Source organism: Leguminivora glycinivorella, chromosome 9, assembly GCF_023078275.1.
Source record: "Leguminivora glycinivorella isolate SPB_JAAS2020 chromosome 9, LegGlyc_1.1, whole genome shotgun sequence".
Classification (NCBI taxonomy): domain Eukaryota; kingdom Metazoa; phylum Arthropoda; class Insecta; order Lepidoptera; family Tortricidae; genus Leguminivora; species Leguminivora glycinivorella.
The window spans coordinates 5,298,008-5,321,864 of record NC_062979.1 but is presented as its reverse complement, the minus strand read 5'-3'; the positions used below and the strand labels follow the sequence as shown (position 1 = coordinate 5,321,864).

Here is a 23,857-nt window from a genome sequence, read left to right as displayed (position 1 = left end):
TTTTCAAATGGCGACTGTCAGAGACGTCAAAGTAAAAAAGAAATAAAACCATTTGACATTAAAATGTAATGGCGTAAGAATTTGTTAAAGATAAATATTGTTTGCATTTGTAATATAATGTGGGCTAATTACCATGGCCAATTAAATTGCTCGAGTGATTTCATAAAATAAGTCTAAATTTATCAACGCGCCATCAATTTACCTCAGTTTAACCAGTAATAATATTATTGACTACTCGGTGTTTGCGTGTTATGTATATTGATTATTGATTGGTGAAGTTTTAGTGCTCCGGTGCATATACTATACTGAAATATTAAAAATAATGCCTAGAAAACCAATAAAGTTGTTAAAATATGGATTAAGAGGGTAATATTCCATATAAAAAACAGTCGCCAAACGGTCACCAAACGGTCGACAAACGGTCGCAAAATGGTCGCAGCGTACAGGCGTGACCGAAAGCTATTTTCAAAATGGCTTAATTCTTGTATTAATTTTTTCCAGGTATCCTCAAACTTTATAAACAATTAAATATGCCGTCGTACTCAGTTGCCCTCACTAAAGAAGATTAAAAAAAAATGTAACGTGCGTACCGAGCTGCTGGGTTGTAAAGGATCGAGGATCATATTATTATGGTCTTCTATAGAGCAACTAGTATTTTGCGGCATTTCACAATTGACACTTGTTGAAGTAGTCGTCTATAATATTACTATCAACATTAATTTCAGCGATCTGTACTTCTTTTGTCAAGATTTTTGTATAGATAAGTGTCTACAAATTTGTAACGTTAAAGAGACATAAATAAAACGTAGTAGAGTAAATAATGTGTTTTTTTTTGTAACCCAAACAAAATACTTGTAGATACGAGTGCGAAAAAGAGGAAAATCGATACGAGTAGCGATAAATTAATACACGAACGAAGGGAGTGTTTTAAATCGACACGAGTTGTGAATGTCCTTTTCGCACGTGTATCGTATGACGATTTTCAGTACCTAAATCTAAGCTAAGAGTTTCGACCAGACAAGAAATGAATCATTGCTTGATTTGCTCGCACTACTGCGTGTAAAAAGCAGCATCTGTGCTGAAAAAAACTATCATTGCGCAACAGAAATTCTATTAATATCACAGTAAATACTCTATTTCATTTGATTCCTACTTTTATTGTGTAAAGCAACACTGCACTTCATTTTTATCAATAAGAATTAAAAATTATATATTTAATACATTAAGTAACTATAAAGTGCTTATCTATTTGTATTATCATTCTGCACTTTTCTTAACTTTCCCACATTTCTATAAAATGTCGAAGAGTGCTTAAATGGTCGTCGTCGTTTAATATTATTTAATTCGCTCATATTTAAATGATTCAAAGCAACCAGTCCACAACTTCACAAGAAAGTTTGAGAAACCTTCGTATTTCAGATTGTCATTTGCGGTTACAGTGGTTTAGGAGCAGTTCGGTAATCAGACCTACACATGTGTGTACAAATTCTGTCAATGTCACTGTCAGAAACCGTTCTGACAGTGACAATGACAGCCACAAATTCGTCCACATGTTGTTACCGTTATGTGTGCAAACGTCGACTAATAAAGTGTCGTTAAAAGTCATTCTGACAGTGACATTGACAGCCACAAATTCGTACACATTTTGTTACCGTAACGAGTGCACACGACGACTACATTTTGTTATTGTAACAATACGGTCGCATTGTTTGCACGACGTTACCACGCGTTATGTCACATTTGACAGTTAGTTACTGATTTGAAGATTTTGCGACTGAAATGGTTGTATGGGTTGTCCCGGTCAATCCCTTTTTTGATATTGTTCCATCAAGTGGCAGGTGCATGGCTTTCCTCTTCCCCTTCATTCCATTATGTTATAGTAGAAAATCGTGTATAATTTATGTGGCGTCAAATTGTTTTCCGCTGACTTAAACCAAAATCGGTACTTACTAACTACTTACTTACGAATATTCAACAGCACAGAGGATCAATATCAATACTTGGGCATCTGCAAACCAGACGGCCTTGCATGCAGGTTTGCTTTTAGTCAAGTCAATAGAGTTTGCAAATAATGCACTTCATTTGAGGAAGTACTTGTAATTATGCGTAATGTAGGTTTAAGGTCAGGTTAACATTATTACTTAAGAATAAAAAGAAAACGAGACACGTCGACATGTCAAATAAAAAGAGTCATCTGGCAAGTATCTAATAGATACCTACTGTGCCGAAGTGTGCCTTTTAACAGATCGGAGTTGACTTTATTAGGAGCTTAAAAATTGGCTAATGGTCAGAAACGTGAAAACAAAAAACCTTTATGAATACAAAAGTCGTCCGTTTTCAATGGAGTATTGCGACACCAGACTAAACAAATAAATTAAACCCAGATATCCGTAGCGTAGGTTGCTAACTTGAACTAACTAGGTTATTTAGCTTGTTTATTTGGTCATGCAACGTGCAGACTGTTTGTTTTGCCTTTGGTTGTAAAATATGTCACTGAAGTGCTGAGGCTTTTCGTTTTTTTTTACTTCGTCGTCGCGACATTGTAAGTAGAAATGGGCTTGTTGTAGAACTTGTAGATACAGTATAAAACGGCAAGTGTTACGGGTTTGAATTAAACCTGTATGATTGCACTAAATATATCTCTTCCTGCCTTGGTAGCAAAATATATAGGTAGATAGTTATAATTTTAGTTGAGCGCCCAAGAGGAGCTGAGCAAGAGGGCTGGGGAAGGCCCCAGGATGGGAACACTGGATCCGTTGGTACAGAGCAAAATAGTCTACCATTTTCGAGAGTCCTTGTAGTGAAGTTTTCTTTTACCAGCGGCTGCAAGCTGCTTGATTTCTCAATGGAGTCAGACTGGTGGTGACGTCTTTATGGTCTAGAAAGCTTTGCCAAGGCAGCGCGGCCCAAGAGCAAGTCTTCTCTTGGATGGGATCACTGGACCCTTCCGCACAGAGCAATAGCGTACCATTTCCAAGAGTCCTTCTAGTCAAGTTTCCTTTTCAAACGGTTCTTATACTTACCAGCAGCAGCGAGTTGCTTGATCTTCTCTCTCAATGGAGTCAGACTGGCGGTCACGTCGTTATGCCCGAGCAGGCCTTGCCAAGGCCGCGCTGCCCATGAGCACGCTTTCTCCCGGATAGGAACCTTCGACCCGTCCGCGCAGAGGTAAGCGAAGTCGTCAGGGTTCTCAGAGGATTGGCTCGCTGGGATGGTTCCTACTGGTAACTGGGGACAAGATGATTTTTTAAGAATCACTAAACAATTACAATTAGGTACGTTATTATGGAAGATTGGAAGTTCTCATCTAATATCATACGGACATACATACTAAGATATACGAGTAGACCTCCTAACCAATCGGCTTTTCCCTGCTTTCACCTCGTTATCGTCATGTTGTGGGTCTTTTCCTGTTTGACTAAAACTTTCTGCACCAGAGCCTCAGTATAATAAAGAGTACTATCGTACAGTATGGCCACTCCCGCTCCCCGCTGAAAGTGCCGCCCACCCCCTCTCGCTTACCTTATAGTTACCGCCTATCAAAAACGCGAACAGTCGACCTGTCATATTTCACTAGTCATAGAAGCATTGTCCGCGTTCACCTACACGAGCTTAGACTGTGTGCTAGGAACGCGCCTCTTTCATATATTTGATCGCCAGTGTCCGAGGTGTGCCAGAGGCCATCGATTCTGTGACAACTGCCATTTAAAAATAGCAACTCCCAAGCTAATATTGCTTAGTTTTGACCGAAATTGTCTAAAAACGCCGATTTATAGCTGATTCTAGAGCCTTTGCCCAAAAGTAGTCGTAATTGTAGACGTGTTGGCTGAAATGGTGTCATTATAAACAACTATACTGGTTAAAAAGTTGTTATCGACTTACCCCGAAGAATTTGCGCACGTATATGACTTTAGTGAAAGCCACCTCGCCCCCATTGTGTGCCAAGCACCGCAGCGCCCCCTCGTATCCACTGAAGTTGTCCGGATAGTCGCAGATTTCGGGGTGTTCGCATAAAGCACATAGTTGGTTGTATTGAGCCTCTGTAACAATAAGGATGCTTATAACATAACGGTTTAATTAAATAGTAAAGAGTGTGATAGAACTACCTATCTGCTAATAATCACATGAATTTCTTTTGAAGGATAACTTATAGCAAGTGACTAAAGTATCACGTACTGGGTCTCAGAAATGTAACTATATTCTGAAACATGGGATTTAGGGTTCCGTACCATAAGTACAAAATGAAACCTTATGGTGGTTTCGCTTAAAATGTGTCTGTAAGTCTTAGCTAGTTCAATCAAACTTTTCAACAAAGGTGATTCTCGAAAAAAAAGTTAGTATTAAGGTAATTAACATCTCAAATTATAACGATAAAATAACAATGATGTTGATATTTTAATATGACTTGTCAATCTCGTTGTACCAAAAATTCTACTTCTATATTAAAGGTTAATTCTGTTTGAATATGTGCCTAGCGAGATCACACCGTAACGAGGCTACGTAGAATCATGCCCCAGGCGTCCGTAAAGTTTACTCCGGGAATACCGGGATATACGACCGGAACTAAGGATTACCTCCTATTTTTAGACAGGCTTAAGTTACGTGCAAGGTTGTGGTTATGGCTGTACTAAAACGCTGATTATCCGCTAGGGACCTATACTCGCCAGTGATACCTAAATTGTGACTTCGCACGAGCGAAATCTTATTTTTCTTGTTCTTATTAGTTCGAAGAATACTACGGTCTTTCCGTTTTCTAGAAGCTACACTAGTCTACACATACTACACATTGTACGCAAATGTACCTACTTACTTCTGCTCGAAAGCAGAGTCAGTTAACATGACTTGGCGACGAAGCTAGAAAAAGCACGCAACTCGTTCTTTTTCGTGCAGAAATTTACGTCGCTCAGAAATCGTTCATCTTTGAAGAGTACAAAACGATTCCTGACCTGACACAAGACTCACAAGAGCATATTATTTATATTATTGGACAATAGGTACTTACTCCAAGCAGAGTTGGTCTTCTGATCCGGTGACCATTTCCCGACGATACAGGACTTGGTGAAGAAGCTAGAGAAAGCACGCAGCTCGTTTTCTTTCGGGGAGAAGTTTACGTCGTTCATCTTAGGGAAGATGCTCCGCTTCATTAGCATGGTTAGTGGAATCTGTGGATGGATGACCGTGTTACTACAATATACTAATACAAAATGATTTAGTATTAGACCGGTGGTCTCCTTTTTAGGGTTCCGTAGTCAACTAGGAACCCTTATAGTTTCGCCATGTCTGTCTGTCCGTCCGTCCGTCCGTCCGTCCGCGGATAATCTCAGTAACCGTTAGCACTAGAAAGCTGAAATTTGGTACCAATATGTATATTAATCACGCCAACAAAGTGCAAAAATAAAAAATGGAAAAAAATGTTTTATTAGGGTACCCCCCCTACATGTAAAGTGGGGGCTGATATTTTTTTTCATTCCAACCCCAACGTGTGATATATTGTTGGATAGGTATTTAAAAATGAATAAGGGTTTACTAAGATTGTTTTTTGATAATATTAATATTTTCGGAAATAATCGCTTCTAAAGGAAAAAAAAGTGCGTCCCCCCCCCTCTAACTTTTGAACCATATGTTTAAAAAATATGAAAAAAATCACAAAAGTAGAACTTTATAAGGACTTCCTAGGAAAATTGTTTTGAACTTGATAGGTTCAGTAGTTTTTGAGAAAAATACGGAAAACTACGGAACCCTACACTGAGCGTGGCCCGACACGCTCTTGGCCGGTTTTTTTATTTTGTTTGCTATTTTTGAAATAATGGAAAACATACATACATACATACATACAGTCACGCCTGTATCCCATAAAGGGGTAGGCAGAGCACATGAAACTACTAAAGCTTCAGTGCCACTCTTGGCAAATAAGGGGTTGAAAGAAAACGAAACTGTGGCATTGCAGTGACAGGTTGCCAGCCGCTCGCCTACGCCACAATTTAACCCATATCCCATAGTCGCCTTCTACGACACCCACGGGAAGAAAGGGCGTGGTGAAATTCTTAACCCGTCACCACGCAGGCAAATAATGGAAAAACAGGCATAAAAACAAAGAACAAGGACAATTTTGCTTTTGAACGGTGATTGAACGAGCATATATTCATTTTATGCCCGGTAAAATAAAATGGCAAAATATCTTCGTTTCTATCCTTAACATTCACATACATTTTTCACGTAATTCAATTTGCATTTACGTGGTAGGTGCCTATTTAGTTTAGGTACATTCTTTTCACGAAAATAATCCGTAAAATCCGATCGAATGACGCAGCAGACATTTTTCATTCGATCTATTGCTTCTGTTACAAAAGCGTTGATTATATCACCCAGTCAGCACATTTGCAATAAAACGAATGACGAATGGTTTTCGAGCCCCGACAAAGCTTTCTACTCCGTTAATACGACTTGTCTTCTGAGCTCCTACCATGACTATTTGAATTTGAATGAATTTTCGCGAGAATCACCAAAAATGTATTTTTCTAAGGTGGGTAAATTTTATGTTTTTCCTACTCAGAATTACGAGCACGACAAAAAACAAGGGACAAAAAATGTTCTCAAAAATTTCTATTACTTTGTGTGATGAGCATAGATATTTGTTCCTCAGTCATGGTTGTTTTCTATGTATATAAGTATTTGTATATTATATATATCGTTGTCTGAGTACCCACAACACAAGCCTTCTTGAGCTTACCGTGGGACTCAGTCAATCTGTGTAAGAATGTCCTATAATAATATATATATATTTTTCAGTTTTCACTTTGTAACCGCTGTACAAAGTGTTTGAAAAATGGTAACCTAGAGGAAAAAAAATCTGAGTAGGAAAAACATCAAATTTTAGGTAAACTTAAGAAAAGAAAAATGCATTCTTCGCGAAAATGCCAGTTATAGAATATGCACGGTAACAGTTACCAGCACCTACTTTTATCGTAACTTTTACTGTGCTTTTACGATATCGAGTAAAGTGTTCGATAAAAAGTCTAAAATTCATGGTAGTGGTTCTGCCGGTGCCATTCGATCGTTGATTGAATTACAATCAGCGAGGATAAAGCATTTTTCTTCGTGAAACGAAACACTTTATTGCTTTTCGTGCCGTTTCTGAAGGTTGCAGTGTGCTGAAGAATTGATACCTGTGTTGGTACTGGTTTGAATTTAATTATCGACGTATTTGTGCATTTACAGTTCTAAAGGGTTTCTTTAATTGTTATAAATCACGTTGAGTCATCAATCAATGAATAAAATAAACCAAAACTTAACGAGCCCTTGACTTTTTTCCCATGCCATCGGCGTTGCTTGAAAGTATGCATGGACAGCGGCGTCGTGAGAATCGTGGATCGGGTCGGTTTTTGGAATAAATAGTTTCTAGGGTTTTGACATGTCCATCTATTTGACAGTTCTATTCTTAGCTATCTGAAGCAGCTCATCTAAAATTTTGAGCAGTCCAAATCTTAAGCAGTTGGAAAATCTTTACAGCGAGCAAAATGATCTTACCTTATAACCAACGTTCCTATTGACACCCGTATGGCAGGATTTCAGGCCTTTTAGTTGGTCAAGGCTGTTGATGGGCAGGTCTTTGTGGACCACGATGACAGCTTGGTAACGGAACTCCGCTGCAAATACAAACCTCGCTTAGTGAGGAATATTTCGATATTTTTTCTTATAAAAAGGTAATGGGTAGAAAAATATGATGGTAAGCAACTACGATCGCTCATAGATACAAGTACCGCAAAAGAGAATTAATTTGGTAACATAGCATAGTGCGTTTTCCGTAGTTTTTTTAAATGAACGAACTTTGTAAACCTTGCAGGTTTGTACTTGCGCGAGTCCGACTCTTGGCGGTTTTTTTTTTAAATAACTGGTACTTTGCTGAATGTTTGAGGGTTTAATGATCTGGAAATAGCACAGGCATTCACAGTTTAGCTCTGGGAGGCTTGAAATTTTTTTAGGAAATCGCATAGTTGAGATATTTTGCCCCGGAACTTTAAATAACGCAAGCACACCTGAATTCGAGTGCTGGTCACTATTAGCGTTTTATATAGGCCCCTTGTGCTGCGTATAAAATGTCCCGTGCGTAAAAGAGAACGTGCCTAACCCCCCTCTACGAAAGCGTAACGAAAGTAAAACCTTTATCTCAAATAGCCCACAATGAACCTATCGTCCTTGTTTTACGTTCGTTCATAAATTCTGTCCGAAAGCTCACTGTTCCATTAAAATGAAACGGTGACAGGAGCGGCATTCGAAGTTTAAAAGTGCTTTATCTGTCAATTTTTTTTTTTTTGCTTTAACTGCTTGTTAGAAATTGCAAATCCATTTTCACCCAGAAATGAAAGAATTTTCCGAAAGTCCGAACTAATCTACGATCGAATTCAATGTTCTCGTTCATTTCTATCTCGCGCACACTGATGTATTGGCGCAGTCGGTAGGATTTTTAACTGTTTCTTCTAATGTAATTATTTTTTTTTGTACATGTCTCGACAAAAACAGTTTGCGAACCGCATGCAGCTCTTAGGAGATATGATTGCGACACTTCAAACTAATTCAATACCATGAAGTGGAGTCTCCGTGAACTGGGTGTCAGCGAAAGCTGGCGTGATATAGGTAGCTCGTCTGGAACGAGCAAAGTGGCGTACCGTGTTCTTGTTTTGGGGGCCAAGACTCATTTTGGGTCATCGCGTCAAAAAAGTAAGTAGGTATTAGGTAAGTACTTACAGCTCAGCTTACAACCATATGTGCATAGTCCATAGTCCATACTAATATCAACTAATATTATAAATGGGAAAGTGTGTGTGTCTGTTTGTTTGTCCGTCTTTCACGGCAAAACGGAGCGACGAATTGACATGATTTTTTAAGTGGAGATATTTTAAAGGATGGAGAGTGTCATAGGCTACTTTTTGTCTCTTTCGAACGCGAGCGAAGCCGCTGGAAAAAACTAGTAAATTATAATACTAACCCTTTAATCACACCTCGGACAAATATATGAAAGAGGCGCGTACCTAGCACACAGTCTAAGCTTGGTGAACGCGTACTATGCTTATATGAGTAAATATGACAGGTCAACTGTTCGCGTTTTTGACAGGCAGTAACTGTGAGGTAACCGAGAGGGGGTGGGCGGCACTTTCAGCGGGGAACGGGAGTGGCCATACTGTACGATAGTACTCTTTATTATACTGTGCTTTTATTGAACACTTGCCGTCTTGTGTGATACGATGCAACTGATATCAAAACAAAATAAAATTGACATCGATTTATAACTCCAAAATCGTTCTCAGGTATGATTTACCAAGCTTATGGTAATTTACCGTATCTACCCCGGCCATACGTTCCGGACCGCAATGGAACATTCATGAATGAAAATTTGGCCCAACGTGAATTAAGTAGGTTTAGACTGCATCGTTCATCGGTCCTGCTGAGGAATTTACTACGCTGAAGCCTGGTTATACGGTTGAAGCTTCGAAATGGAAATTTCAAGCCATTACCATGAGCAAACGGGGTGAAAGATATGCAGAGGTATGATTCCAATTGCTTATACAGTTCGGGGAGTTGAAAGTGGAGTAGGTACAGTCAGCAGCAGAAGTTGCGTAGCGGGCAAGGTGTTCAAAATGAACTTGACACGATCTTATTTTTAAGACAATAAGAGCGTGTTAGGATCATTGTGAACACCTTGCCCGCTACGCAACTTCTGCTGCTGACTGTACCAGCCGGCCTAGCCGAATGACAATCGTTGACGCTAGACGCGGATCGAAACGCAGTTTGGCTCTGTCGCGCCACGTCAGAGATAGCTAGTTATGATAACGAATTAACGATATTATCGTAAGTGTTGGTGCATTGGCTGCGTAGGGTACGAATACGAATGTTTTGGCTATCATGAGTATTCAATCCGTCCATCGGATTTAAAAACAATCTAAGGCCTTTCGTAGCCATACTTCAAGATTGCGTGTGAAATCGAGAAGGCGATAATCATGCCCGTACTAAAACTACCTAGTTCAAAAACCATAAATCTGAAGTCTATTACAAGTTACGCCACTGAAAAATATAGTTTGAAACACTAGGTATAACTTATATATGTTATGTTGCAACTTTGGTCAGACCAGGGCCGGCTCACTCCGCGATTCTATCGCCGCGCTACAAGTACATGCTGGCGGCCGCGAGTTCGCGGCCTAATCAGGGGTGGCGCGCGTTCTCACGGAACGTACGTTCGCACTTTCTATTGTTACTTTACGTCGCGAGTATTTTTTGCGTTGCGATGTCGGCGTGTGAATGGCTAATAATGTTTAGTTAAATATATAAATACTGTATGTATACACCTAGAAAGTACCTAAGACTTGAATATAATAGTATAATATTTTATCTGAGTATTAATTCGTTTTAATCCATAGGCAACCCTATCGTCCGACACTGCGCACGTGCGGCTCGTTTCTTTGTTAGAATTTTGTAGGTATTTAAAAGGCGGCATTTTGTGAACATCAAAGCAGTGGGCCTTCTGTACTTGTACTATTATATATTCTGTGGTCAGACGCTTATCTTAAAATTTATGATATTTAAGGGCGTCATAAAAAAAAGTTGGGCAATAAACGTCACCACCTAAAAAATTGCCATATTTAATTAAGCCAGAAAGCGTTTGAATGCCGTTAAAAATAGATTAGCAAAATCTCATCTCTTATCCTTAGGGGTCGAGAACCTTCGGCACAATTTATATGAATAATCAGATCTTTTAATGTATGTAATTGAGATTCGCGAACATTGTAACGATACCCTCATTTCCTTAATGAGACTCCTTAAATATTCGACCAATAAGAAGTCTCGTTAACATTTCCACTAAGCTTGCTTTGCGTTTTGTTAATTGATGTGCCATAGAAATATCTATTAAAGTCTATGATAGCAATTTTTCTGGAGTCGACTGCACGTAATTAATAACGTTTTTATTTTATTTTATACCTAATATATCATTGAATCATCGAAACGATACCTATTTCAGTCAATCTGCGCTGATGTATCGGAAGGAAGATTTCGTTTAAGACGCTACAGGAGTGAGAATTTTAAAATGGAAAGGAGCTCTCCTTTCAATTTGGGAATTTTAGTTAAATATACTAGTATTATTAACTAGATTTATCGAAAAAAAAAATTGTTCATTAAGAGCAAATCAGTTAAAAGATATTGCGAAAAAATCTATAAAATCGTGGTTCCGCTCTCGACTGTTTCTTCCTTCAAAACATAATCAATCGGGACGAAGTTAGAGAATCTGAATAACAATAAAATAATGTATCGGACCGTTTAGTTTTTATGGCTAATTGTTACCAATCTTGAGTATCGCATCTTTTTTTGCGCCATAATAAAAAAGGCCGTTTTTGGAATTTTTTGACTGACTTTAGTGTCTTAAAAAAAAAAACGGTCCGATACAGATAGTAAGGCGGCGGAATTGAAAAAAGTCGTCTAGTTTTGAAGTTGATGTGACTGGAGAGTATACTGCTGACAAGTGGTATCGTTGTGATCGGTAGACTTTACTGAGTACGAAATAATGACTTGTCACTTTCTCAGACTGTGGGGGGGTTAACTATGACGTCACAAAGATCGCGGTCCCGGGTTTCAATTTTTTGCCAATTTGTCTAGAACCCCTTATCCAATTTTGAAAAATGAGGTGTCGATTGAAAGCGTATAACATGCTGATTAAGATTTATTATATGTGAAGAGTATAGTTTTGTTAGTTATTTTTTAATTAATAATAATGCAAAAAATACTTTTTTTTTACTCTCTTTTTTGATTTTTGTGACTCAAAAAGGCAATGAAAACGGCCACTTAGCTAAAAATTATGTTATATAAATCATTTAACTACATTATTAAGCTATCTGTTGCTTTTTAAATTTCTACGATCCGATAATAAATAAGCAAACTACAACCACATACCTGTAGGCGGGGAGTACCGCTTGACACGCGTTCCCATACATTCGGCGTCTACCAAATTACACCTCGCGCAAAATTCGTTTCAAGCAGATATACCTCTAATCTTATTCATCGTAACCTATCAATATTGGTATCATTTGAAAGTACAATTAAAGTACTTTAAGAAACAATGTCAATCATTTTCATAAAATCAATAATCGCCAGTCTGTGGTGGTTACAAAGGAAAAAAGTGGGTATGCAATTTGACTGGTTTCCTAGGTTTGATACCCTAGACGAGTTTAAAAGGGGAGGTAAAGGTGACATATGGATTGTTCTCTGGCCTAAAAGCTATACAGAGGGTCAGGGGAGAAAAAAACTAGGGTTTAAGTTTAGTTTTAAGTTATTTTTTCTTTTATTTGTTGATTTTATTGTGTTTAATTTTTTTGTAATTTTATCAAGGATACACATTGGTTTCTTTTGCTGAAAATTCCCTTTTTTATGAGAAATGTTATGAATTTCATGGCATTTTCCGATAGAGACTAAAATTAACTTTCAAATAAGGCCACATAGTCATACTGATACATAGTCATACCCTTAATATTATATAAGTAAAAGTATGACTATGTGGCCTACTGATACATAGTCATACCCTTAATATTATATAAGTAAAAGTATGACTATGTGGCCTTATTTGAAAGTTAATTTTAGTCTCTATCGGAAAAAGCCATAAAATTCATAACATTTCTCATAAAAAAGGCAACTTTTAGCAAAAGAAACCAACGTGTATCCTTGATAAAATTACAAAAAATTTAACGCAATAAAATCAACAAATAAAGGAAAAAATAACTTAAAACTAAACTTAAACCCTAGTTTTTTCTCCCTGACCCTCTGTAGCTTTTAGGCCAGAGAAAAACCCATATGTCACCTTTACCTCCCCTTTTAAACTCGTCTAGGGTATCAAACCTAGGAAACCAGTCAAATTGCATACCCACTTTTTCCTTTGTAACCACCACAGACTGGCGATTATTGATTTAAAAAAAAATGATTGACATTGTTTTTTAAAGTACTTTAATTGTGCTTTCAAATGATATCAATATTGATAGGTTACGATGAATAAGATTAGGTATATCTGCTTGAAACGAATTTTGCGCGAGGTGTAATTTGGTAGACGCCGAATGTATGGGAACGCGTGTCAAGCGGTACTCCCCGCCTACAGGTATGTGGTTGTAGTTTGCTCATTTATTATCCGATCGTAGAAATTCAAAAAGCAACAGATAGCTTAATAATGTAGTTAAATGATTTATATAACATATTTTTTAGCTAAGTGGCCGTTTTCATTGCCTTTTTGAGTCACAAAAATCAAAAAAGAGAGTAAAAAAAACGTATTTTTTGCATTATTGTTAATTAAAAAATAACTAACATAACTATACTTTTCACATATAATAAATCTTAATCAGCATGTTATACGCTTTCAATCGACACCTCATTTTTCAAAATTGGATAAGGGGTTCTAGACAAATTGGCAAAAAAATTAAACCCGGGACCGCGATCTTTGTGACGTCATAGTTAAACAGTCTGAGAAAGTGACAAGTCATTATTTCGTACTCAGTAAAGTGTACCGATCACAACGATACCACTTGTCAGCAGTATACTCTCCAGTCACATCAACTTTTCCCGAGACCCTCTCGCCGCTCTACTAAGATAAAAATAATAATAATCTGTGTTGAAAAAATCATTGCTCTATCTTCTAAAACCAAGGAGGAAATAGTCGCGAGCATTTGTATGGAGAATTGACTCCTCCTGTATCGTCTTAATAAAAAAGAAATAAGAATTTGATACCTTGATGTGTGGGTTACTAGTGATAGAGTCCGGCCAAGATAAGTTGGCAGCGATTCTCATTGCGTCATATCATAATTTCATCAAAGTTTTACGTTTAAATTAACATTAGCACCAGCGATCCTGTCAAAATCGTTGCCAACTTACCTTGCACTGACTCTAAATATTACTAGGGATAAAAAATCCTGTGAGACTGTTGACATGTTATTCACAATATTTCTGACAACGACACGCTACTACGAGCTCATTACTCGAATGATTAAGGCTCTCATTACGAAAACAATCTCTAAAAAGCCTTTGTCCATTGTGTGGACGCGTCAAGCCAAACGAGCAGTGACAATCATTAATATGTATACCAATTCGCACCTTATTCCCAAAATGATAAGGTATACATGTTAATGACCATTGGATATTACTGGATCACGTAATCTTTTACGAGTTTTCATTCTGTGTTTGCATGGCATTGGGTGCTTGCGAGCCATTTCAAAATTGGTTTCTTGCTGGAAGCTAGATTGGATTCTACTGGCGTGGCTTGGTGCAATGAAAGCTAAACGATTGTTAAACAACCTGGGGCCCGTTTCTCGAAAGGTACAAGCCTTGTATTACAAGTGCGCGAACTGTCAAATCGTATGGGTTGTCATGGAAACACACTTGTAATACAAGGCTTGTACCTTTCGAGAAACGGGCCACTGGAATCGTTGGAAGGTGTAGGAAGGTAAACTAAATAACTACTATTTAGTTGTCACAGTACATGATTACGGTAGGTAAAGTATATGATATCATTTTGTACCCAAATAAAAGTGACATTAGTAAAAGCATTAACTGCCCGATATGTTTCGTTCCATATCGAGGAGCGTCATCGAGGCCATGTCTTGGACTTCTGTGTCTATCGCCTGTCTTTGCGAACGAACGATCCCTTTTATGTTTCTTGGTGTGTAAGGAAACATGGCTTACATGGCTAACTGCATTATCGACTTGAAATACTATCAGGAAAATTAATGCGGTTTTAATATTATACGGTTTTATTATATATACACGGTGTTTTTTTTTCGTTTTCCGTTAAGTTTGACACGCAGTTAGGTTCATCATCAAGAGCCATCCCGTATTTTTAGGGTTCCGTACCTCAAAGAGGAAAAACGGAACCCTTATAGGATCACTCGCGTGTCTGTCTGTCCCTCTGTCACAGCCGATTTCTCCGAAAGTACTGGACCGATTTACTTGAAATTTGGCACACATATGTAAACCTGTGGCCCAAAGACGGACATGTAATTTAATTAAATGAAATTTAATCACAGGGGCCACTTTTGGGGGGTAACATTGAAAATTAAAAATCAAAGTTATTAAAACTATATTGTGTTACATATCAAATGAAAGAGCATTTTATAAGCATTTGAAGTATATTTTTTTTATTTTTTTTATTTTGGTAATTTAGAAGTAATTTAAGAAAATACGCAAAAAATGACCATTCCCCCCCCTTATCTCCGAAATTACTTAGCGTAAAATTTTCAAAAAAATACACGAGATAGCCCTCTACCTGTAGATTACAGGAAAACCTATTAGAAATCTACAGTCAAGCGTAAGTCGGACTTAAGAGAAAAAAACTCAGATTACGAATTTTACTCACTGCCGCTGCAAGTAGTTACTAAACGTCTTAAAATGTTGTAATCGCGTTGGACAGGTATAAAGAAATTAATTTCTGTTTCGTTTGTTATAGAAATTGTTAAAATCATTTTCCAAAATGACTTAAGTTCCTACTAAAAAGGAGGCGCTTAAGACCGTTTAGAACTTCACTGACCATAATATTGCCCACATAGGTCCAAAAAAAGGTGTATATATACGAAAACAAAAAAATTGTGCCATCGACAACCAAAATCAGAAGTCCATTTTGCTTTATCTCTTATCGTTTCCGAAATATACGCGAAATCTAAGTACGAAATTTAGTGTACGTTACCATTACATTTCGTCAGGCGCTCATGACCTGTTTGTATGGAAATGTTGAAATCCGACTCGCACTTGACCAATTTTCATAGAAAGTTGTGTTTTATTATAGTGTTGAAGGAAGTTTCTTGTTTTTAAACACCAACGCAAAAACGACGGAGTGTTTTATAATAATTTAAGGTTTGACGCTTGACATGTCTGTCTGTGGCATCATAGCTCCCGAACGAGTAATCGATTTTGACTTAGTTTTTAATGTTTAAGGTGAATTCGTCGACAGTTTTTTTTTGTACCACGTAGGTGGGAAACAGGCATACGGTCTGCCTGATGGAAAGCGGTCACTGTAACCTATGGACGCCTGCCACTCAAGGAGTGGCACATGTGCGTTGCCGACTCATTAGAAACTTGTACAAACCTGTACTTAGAAGGGGCCTGGGTGCCGACGACTCAAAGGACAATCTATTGTCCTAATTAGTTCCGTAGGTCCTCCCTCGTTGAGCTCTGGCTGCCTTACTCACCGGCAGGAACACAACAATGAGTAAGGTCTAGTCCTATTTGACCGCAGTCTTTTGTAAAGCGGAGGTACTTCCCCAGTTAGACTCTGCTTATATTCAATTTAGTAGAGTTATCAGTCAATATATTCAAATGCAGCGTCATCTATTATTAGTTTCGACAACTTTTCATGTGACTTTCCATGCCTAAAGGTTCACACAAGTCTCAAGTCGCGTAAATTACTTAGTAAATTTTGCCGAGAGATGGCGCTAAATAGTTTAGGATTATTATTATTGCCTATTAGTTTAGGAACGTACTAAAATATTCAAGAGTAATGTGGAGGACAAAGGTTACTTCTGAACAATGTGACCTGATTTTAGTGAGTTTTAGTCACGCCACGAGGCGTTTTGTTATCAAAGTACCAGAGGTTGTCAACTTGTGCCAATTTGTCACTAAAATCGGACAATACCATTATGGGCATTTTTTTTTAAAGTTTGAATAGGTAGACCTGTGACCACGATCACACCCGATGGTAAGTGATGATGCGGTCTAAGGTGGAGCACGCTTACCTAGAGATTTAGTTGGTCTTCGGCCATTTTGTTTAAATACCACACCCTATCAAGTATTTTTTTCACTTGAATAGTGCGGAGCGTAAACAGAGCATTAGTACGAGGGTCGGTTGATAAGTATCCGAAACGGCACAGAAATAAGACAATATATCTAAATGTGATATTTTATTTTTCAACGTAGGTCCCTTCTAAGTCTACGCACTTAGTCCAACGTCTCTCCAAGGCCATTATCCCATTTTTAAAAAATGACTCTTCAAGTCCCTCAAAATACCTATTAACAGCATCTACGACTTCAGTATTCGAAGAAAATTTTTGTCCGCCTAGCCACTTTTTGAGGTTCGGGAACAGATGGAAGTCGCAAGGGGCCAAGTCTGGTGAATACGGGGGATGGGGTAACAATTCGATGTGCAACTCCTCGATTTTAGCCATTGCAACTTTGGCTGTGTGAACAGGGGCGTTATCCTGATGGAGCAAAATTATTTTCTTTTTTAAGTGAGATAATCGATGGAATCAGGCGTTACTTTGCGGAAATCCATGTTAATCGTAAACTAGAACTTTCCTTTGCTAATCCGCGAATAGATAACGTGCAAGTCAATCAGTGCTAACCTGTTATAATTACTTGCGTATTTTTTACATGCAATTAATTTTCCCACCCTCCCACCGCAAAAATAAAAATAAATACGCAAATAAATATAACAACCCACCACCAAAAATACAAAACTCGACACGTGTTTCGCCTCTCTACGAGGCATCCTCAGGAGCTGATGTTGACGGTCCGAAGTCCCGCAACTGACTGATCGTCCCCAGAATGGTCGGCCATATTTATACTTTGTCCACCCCCTACCAAGCAAGTTAGATGGAAAAATTCGTAATAACGGCGATGACGCAACATTCAACTGCTCATTAAGGATTAACCCCCTATTGTTGTACCTAATTATCTCCAACTGTTCTAGAACCCCCAAACGCAGCCCTTTCTCACATACATGTAAAACATCAAAAGAATGATTCTCTGATACAGTATGGTCACTCTCTATCAAATGCTTTGCAAAATTGGATCTCTCTGGATGGTTGTGCCTGTATGATGCCATATGCTCCTTATACCTAGTAGTGAAATTGCGGCCCGTTTGGCCCACGTACACTTTGTTACAAACATCACAGCTCAACTTATAAACCCCAGATTTTTTCCCTTTCTCGATCCTATCTTTGCCGTTACAAAGCTTGGAGTGCAAAGTGTTATTTGTCCTAAAGGCCACAGGAATGCCGTTTGACTTCAAAATCTTATAAATGTCCTCTGACACTTTGCCAACATAAGTAATGCTCGCTTGACACCTCTTAACCGGTTCAGAAGGACGTGCCGCATACAACATATTGTTAACCATAACCATTCGCTTCTTTCTGATGATGCCATCAACGATTGATTTATCATAACCGTTCGAAACTGCCAAGTGGTAAATATTGTCCAATTCGGCTCGATAGTGTTCTTCAGAAAGAGGCACAGACAACATCCTACGCACATAACAGTGAAAAGCGGCCAACCTATGCTGCCAAGGGTGTGTAGAAGAAGCTGGTATAACTGTATCAGTATGTGTAGGCTTGCGGTAAATTTGAAATTGATGGCCATTATTAACTCTAGTAATGGTCAAATCTAGAAAATTCAATGACTTGTCTTGCTCTAGTTCCTTCTTAAACTTGATCTTTGGATGTTTACTATTAAGCCCAGTAACAAATTCATCCAGCAGGTCCATACTCCCCGTCCAACAAATAATCAAATCAACTACGTATCTGAAGTAATACAATATATTGTCATTCCCTGCAATATGCTGGTTCTCAAAGTGGTCCATAAAGATATCCGCCATTAAAGGACTCAGTGGAGAACCCATGGCTAAACCATCACTTTGCAAATAATACTGTCCCCCGAATCTAAAATAATTATGTTTCATACATATAGCAGTTAGATCTATCAACTCATCTACCTCCCCTGGATGTAAACGTTGCTTTTCAAAAAGGTCCCTTAGAATATCTAAAGTCTCCCCATACGGCACATTCGTAAACAAACTATCTACATCCAACGAAAGCAAGACAGCATTATCTGGAATAATAATATCTTTGATCTTTTCTATTAACTGCAAACTATTCCTCAAACAAAACTTCGGCCGGAACTGAGACTTTTCTCTAATAATGTGATTCAACCTCTTAGCTAGATTATAAGTTGGTGCACCCAAATATGAGACCACTGGACGAACTGGAATGTTATCCTTATGAATCTTAGGTAGCCCATAAAGAATAGGAGCTCGTGGATTCATTGGCACAACCATGCTCTTCTGATGTTCAGTTTCAAAAACAAACATAGAGTTCTTAATTGCCTGTCTCAGATCTTTCTGGAATCCTGGAGTTGGGTCTCTCCGCAAACTCGAAAAGCCATCACCTTGAATCAGATCAAGAACTTTCTGATTATAACTTCCTTTCTCCATAATAACAATGCAATTTCCTTTGTCTGCTTTCGAAACTACCAAATCATTTTCTCGCACTTTCTGTTGAATAGTCCTCAGTGCCAAACCATCAGAACTAAATCCACCACCCTGTGCCGGAACAGTACTCTTAATAACATTGGCCACCATGGTCTTGGTATCTAAATCACCACGGCCCCGCACTATCGCAACCTCTGAATCCACAGCCAAATTCTCTAACGTCCCCTGAGTTATTTTTGGCTGGAAATTATATTTCAACCCTTTTCCTAAAAGCTCTACTTCATTCTCCGAAAACTCCACATCAGTTAAATTCTTCACACGAGGATGGAAGTCATGGTGAGGTGTTGGTTCCGTTTCCCTCCCCCTCAAAAACGAACTCGAACTCGACTCCGTTAACCTACGCAATTTGTTTAGCTGAGTAGTATACATCTCATGTGCAAGTTCAGAAGCAAAGTATCTCGCCTTTTGGTCTAGGATATCAAACTCGAGATTATGCAACTTAAATGAGAGTTCAGAATATAACACTTTGAGATGCAGTTTCAAATTATCTCTAACCGAAAACCAATGGCGAGATTCTTCGTTCAACCAAATTCTCTGAGCCCTACTAACAGCCAACTTAGCAGCCCTCGAATTGCTACTACAACGCAACTGGATGTAATTAGGCACAACGTTCAAACGCTTGCACTGTTGATTAAACCACACATTCTGGACAGCTGCACGATGTTGTTTGGTTAGTTTGACATAAAGTCGTGCCTGTTCGGCCACGCTAGCCGTTTTCAAATAATCGATGGAATCAGGCGTTACTTTGCGGAAATCCATGTTAATCGTAAACTAGAACTTTCCTTTGCTAATCCGCGAATAGATAACGTGCAAGTCAATCAGTGCTAACCTGTTATAATTACTTGCGTATTTTTTACATGCAATTAATTTGCTTGGTAGGGGGGGTGGACAAAGTATAAATATGGCCGACCATTCTGGGGACGATCAGTCAGTTGCGGGACTTCGGACCGTCAACATCAGCTCCTGAGGATGCCTCGTAGAGAGGCGAAACACGTGTCGAGTTTTGTATTTTTGGTGGTGGGTTGTTATATTTATTTGCGTATTTATTTTTATTTTTGCGGTGGGAGGGTGGGAAAATTAATTGCATGTAAAAAATACGCAAGTAATTATAACAGGTTAGCACTGATTGACTTGCACGTTATCTATTCGCGGATTAGCAAAGGAAAGTTCTAGTTTACGATTAACATGGATTACCGCAAAGTAACGCCTGATTCCATCGATTATTTGAAAACGGCTAGCGTGGCCGAACAGGCACGACTTTATGTCAAACTAACCAAACAACATCGTGCAGCTGTCCAGAATGTGTGGTTTAATCAACAGTGCAAGCGTTTGAACGTTGTGCCTAATTACATCCAGTTGCGTTGTAGTAGCAATTCGAGGGCTGCTAAGTTGGCTGTTAGTAGGGCTCAGAGAATTTGGTTGAACGAAGAATCTCGCCATTGGTTTTCGGTTAGAGATAATTTGAAACTGCATCTCAAAGTGTTATATTCTGAACTCTCATTTAAGTTGCATAATCTCGAGTTTGATATCCTAGACCAAAAGGCGAGATACTTTGCTTCTGAACTTGCACATGAGATGTATACTACTCAGCTAAACAAATTGCGTAGGTTAACGGAGTCGAGTTCGAGTTCGTTTTTGAGGGGGAGGGAAACGGAACCAACACCTCACCATGACTTCCATCCTCGTGTGAAGAATTTAACTGATGTGGAGTTTTCGGAGAATGAAGTAGAGCTTTTAGGAAAAGGGTTGAAATATAATTTCCAGCCAAAAATAACTCAGGGGACGTTAGAGAATTTGGCTGTGGATTCAGAGGTTGCGATAGTGCGGGGCCGTGGTGATTTAGATACCAAGACCATGGTGGCCAATGTTATTAAGAGTACTGTTCCGGCACAGGGTGGTGGATTTAGTTCTGATGGTTTGGCACTGAGGACTATTCAACAGAAAGTGCGAGAAAATGATTTGGTAGTTTCGAAAGCAGACAAAGGAAATTGCATTGTTATTATGGAGAAAGGAAGTTATAATCAGAAAGTTCTTGATCTGATTCAAGGTGATGGCTTTTCGAGTTTGCGGAGAGACCCAACTCCAGGATTCCAGAAAGATCTGAGACAGGCAATTAAGAACTCTATGTTTGTTTTTGAAACTGAACATCAGAAGAGCATGGTTGTGCCAATGAATCCACGAGCTCCTATTCTTTATGGGCTACCTAAGATTCATAAGGATAACATTCCAGTTCGTCCAGTGGTCTCATATTTGGGTGCACCAACTTATAATCTAGCTAAGAGGTTGAATCACATTATTAGAGAAAAGTCTCAGTTCCGGCCGAAGTTTTGTTTGAGGAATAGTTTGCAGTTAATAGAAAAGATCAAAGATATTATTATTCCAGATAATGCTGTCTTGCTTTCGTTGGATGTAGATAGTTTGTTTACGAATGTGCCGTATGGGGAGACTTTAGATATTCTAAGGGACCTTTTTGAAAAGCAACGTTTACATCCAGGGGAGGTAGATGAGTTGATAGATCTAACTGCTATATGTATGAAACATAATTATTTTAGATTCGGGGGACAGTATTATTTGCAAAGTGATGGTTTAGCCATGGGTTCTCCACTGAGTCCTTTAATGGCGGATATCTTTATGGACCACTTTGAGAACCAGCATATTGCAGGGAATGACAATATATTGTATTACTTCAGATACGTAGATGATTTGATTATTTGTTGGACGGGGAGTATGGACCTGCTGGATGAATTTGTTACTGGGCTTAATAGTAAACATCCAAAGATCAAGTTTAAGAAGGAACTAGAGCAAGACAAGTCATTGAATTTTCTAGATTTGACCATTACTAGAGTTAATAATGGCCATCAATTTCAAATTTACCGCAAGCCTACACATACTGATACAGTTATACCAGCTTCTTCTACACACCCTTGGCAGCATAGGTTGGCCGCTTTTCACTGTTATGTGCATAGGATGTTGTCTGTGCCTCTTTCTGAAGAACACTATCGAGCCGAATTGGACAATATTTACCACTTGGCAGTTTCGAACGGTTATGATAAATCAATCGTTGATGGCATCATCAGAAAGAAGCGAATGGTTATGGTTAACAATATGTTGTATGCGGCACGTCCTTCTGAACCGGTTAAGAGGTGTCAAGCGAGCATTACTTATGTTGGCAAAGTGTCAGAGGACATTTATAAGATTTTGAAGTCAAACGGCATTCCTGTGGCCTTTAGGACAAATAACACTTTGCACTCCAAGCTTTGTAACGGCAAAGATAGGATCGAGAAAGGGAAAAAATCTGGGGTTTATAAGTTGAGCTGTGATGTTTGTAACAAAGTGTACGTGGGCCAAACGGGCCGCAATTTCACTACTAGGTATAAGGAGCATATGGCATCATACAGGCACAACCATCCAGAGAGATCCAATTTTGCAAAGCATTTGATAGAGAGTGACCATACTGTATCAGAGAATCATTCTTTTGATGTTTTACATGTATGTGAGAAAGGGCTGCGTTTTGGGGTTCTAGAACAGTTGGAGATAATTAGGTACAACAATAGGGGTTAATCCTTAATGAGCAGTTGAATGTTGCGTCATCGCCGTTATTACGAATTTTTCCATCTAACTTGCTTGGTAGGGGGTGGACAAAGTATAAATATGGCCGACCATTCTGGGGACGATCAGTCAGTTGCGGGACTTCGGACCGTCAACATCAGCTCCTGAGGATGCCTCGTAGAGAGGCGAAACACGTGTCGAGTTTTGTATTTTTGGTGGTGGGTTGTTATATTTATTTGCGTATTTATTTTTATTTTTGCGGTGGGAGGGTGGGAAAATTAATTGCATGTAAAAAATACGCAAGTAATTATAACAGGTTAGCACTGATTGACTTGCACGTTATCTATTCGCGGATTAGCAAAGGAAAGTTCTAGTTTACGGTTTTTTAAGTGAGGCCTTTTTTCTTGAATTGCGTTGTGGAGGCTTTGTAGTAGATCGGCATAATATTGGGCGTTTATTGTTTTTCCCTTTTGAAGATAATCCACAAAAACTACTCCTTTGCAATCCCAAAATACGGTAGCCATTACTTTACCGACGGACAAAACCGTTTTCGCTTTCTTAGGGGCAGGTTCACCCCGATTGGTCCACTGCCTAGACTGCTCTTTTGTTTCTGGCGTGTAGTGGTGGATCCACGTCTCGTCAACCGTTATGTATCGACGTAAAAACTCCTTAGGATTATGCCTGTACTTCTCCAAACACTTGTCCGAAACATCCTTGCGGGTTTGTTTTTGCTCGTCTGTCAAGAGACGCGGCACCCAACGTGCACAAAGCTTGTTCATTTCCAAATGTTGATGCAAAATGTTAAAAACACGTTCCTTTGAAATGTTTACCATCTCTGCTATTTCCACCAATTTCACACGACGATCATCTAGTACAATTTTTTTTACCTTGTTGATAATTTCCGATGTCGTTACCTCTATAGGCCGTCCGCTGCGGGGAGCATCTGTACAGCTCTGCCGACCACGTCTGAAGTCGGTAACCCAAGTGTGAACTGTGCTTAAAGATGGCGAAGAAGAGCCCAAAACGCGGTCCAGT

The 23,857-nt window shown here is 38.8% G+C and overlaps 1 protein-coding gene across 1 annotated transcript in view; it reads right to left on the bottom strand.

Moving 5' to 3' along the window:
- The window catches only part of LOC125229563 (transferrin), a 52,244-nt gene that overhangs the window by 8,864 nt on the left and 19,523 nt on the right, over window positions 1-23,857 (bottom strand). Inside the window, exons 4-7 of the mRNA XM_048134437.1 lie at window positions 7,528-7,646; window positions 5,003-5,162; window positions 3,883-4,040; window positions 3,024-3,228 (exon numbers count right to left, since the gene is read on the bottom strand). Coding sequence (XP_047990394.1) covers window positions 3,024-3,228; window positions 3,883-4,040; window positions 5,003-5,162; window positions 7,528-7,646 — 642 coding nt within the window. The remainder of the gene's footprint in view (window positions 1-3,023; window positions 3,229-3,882; window positions 4,041-5,002; window positions 5,163-7,527; window positions 7,647-23,857) is intronic.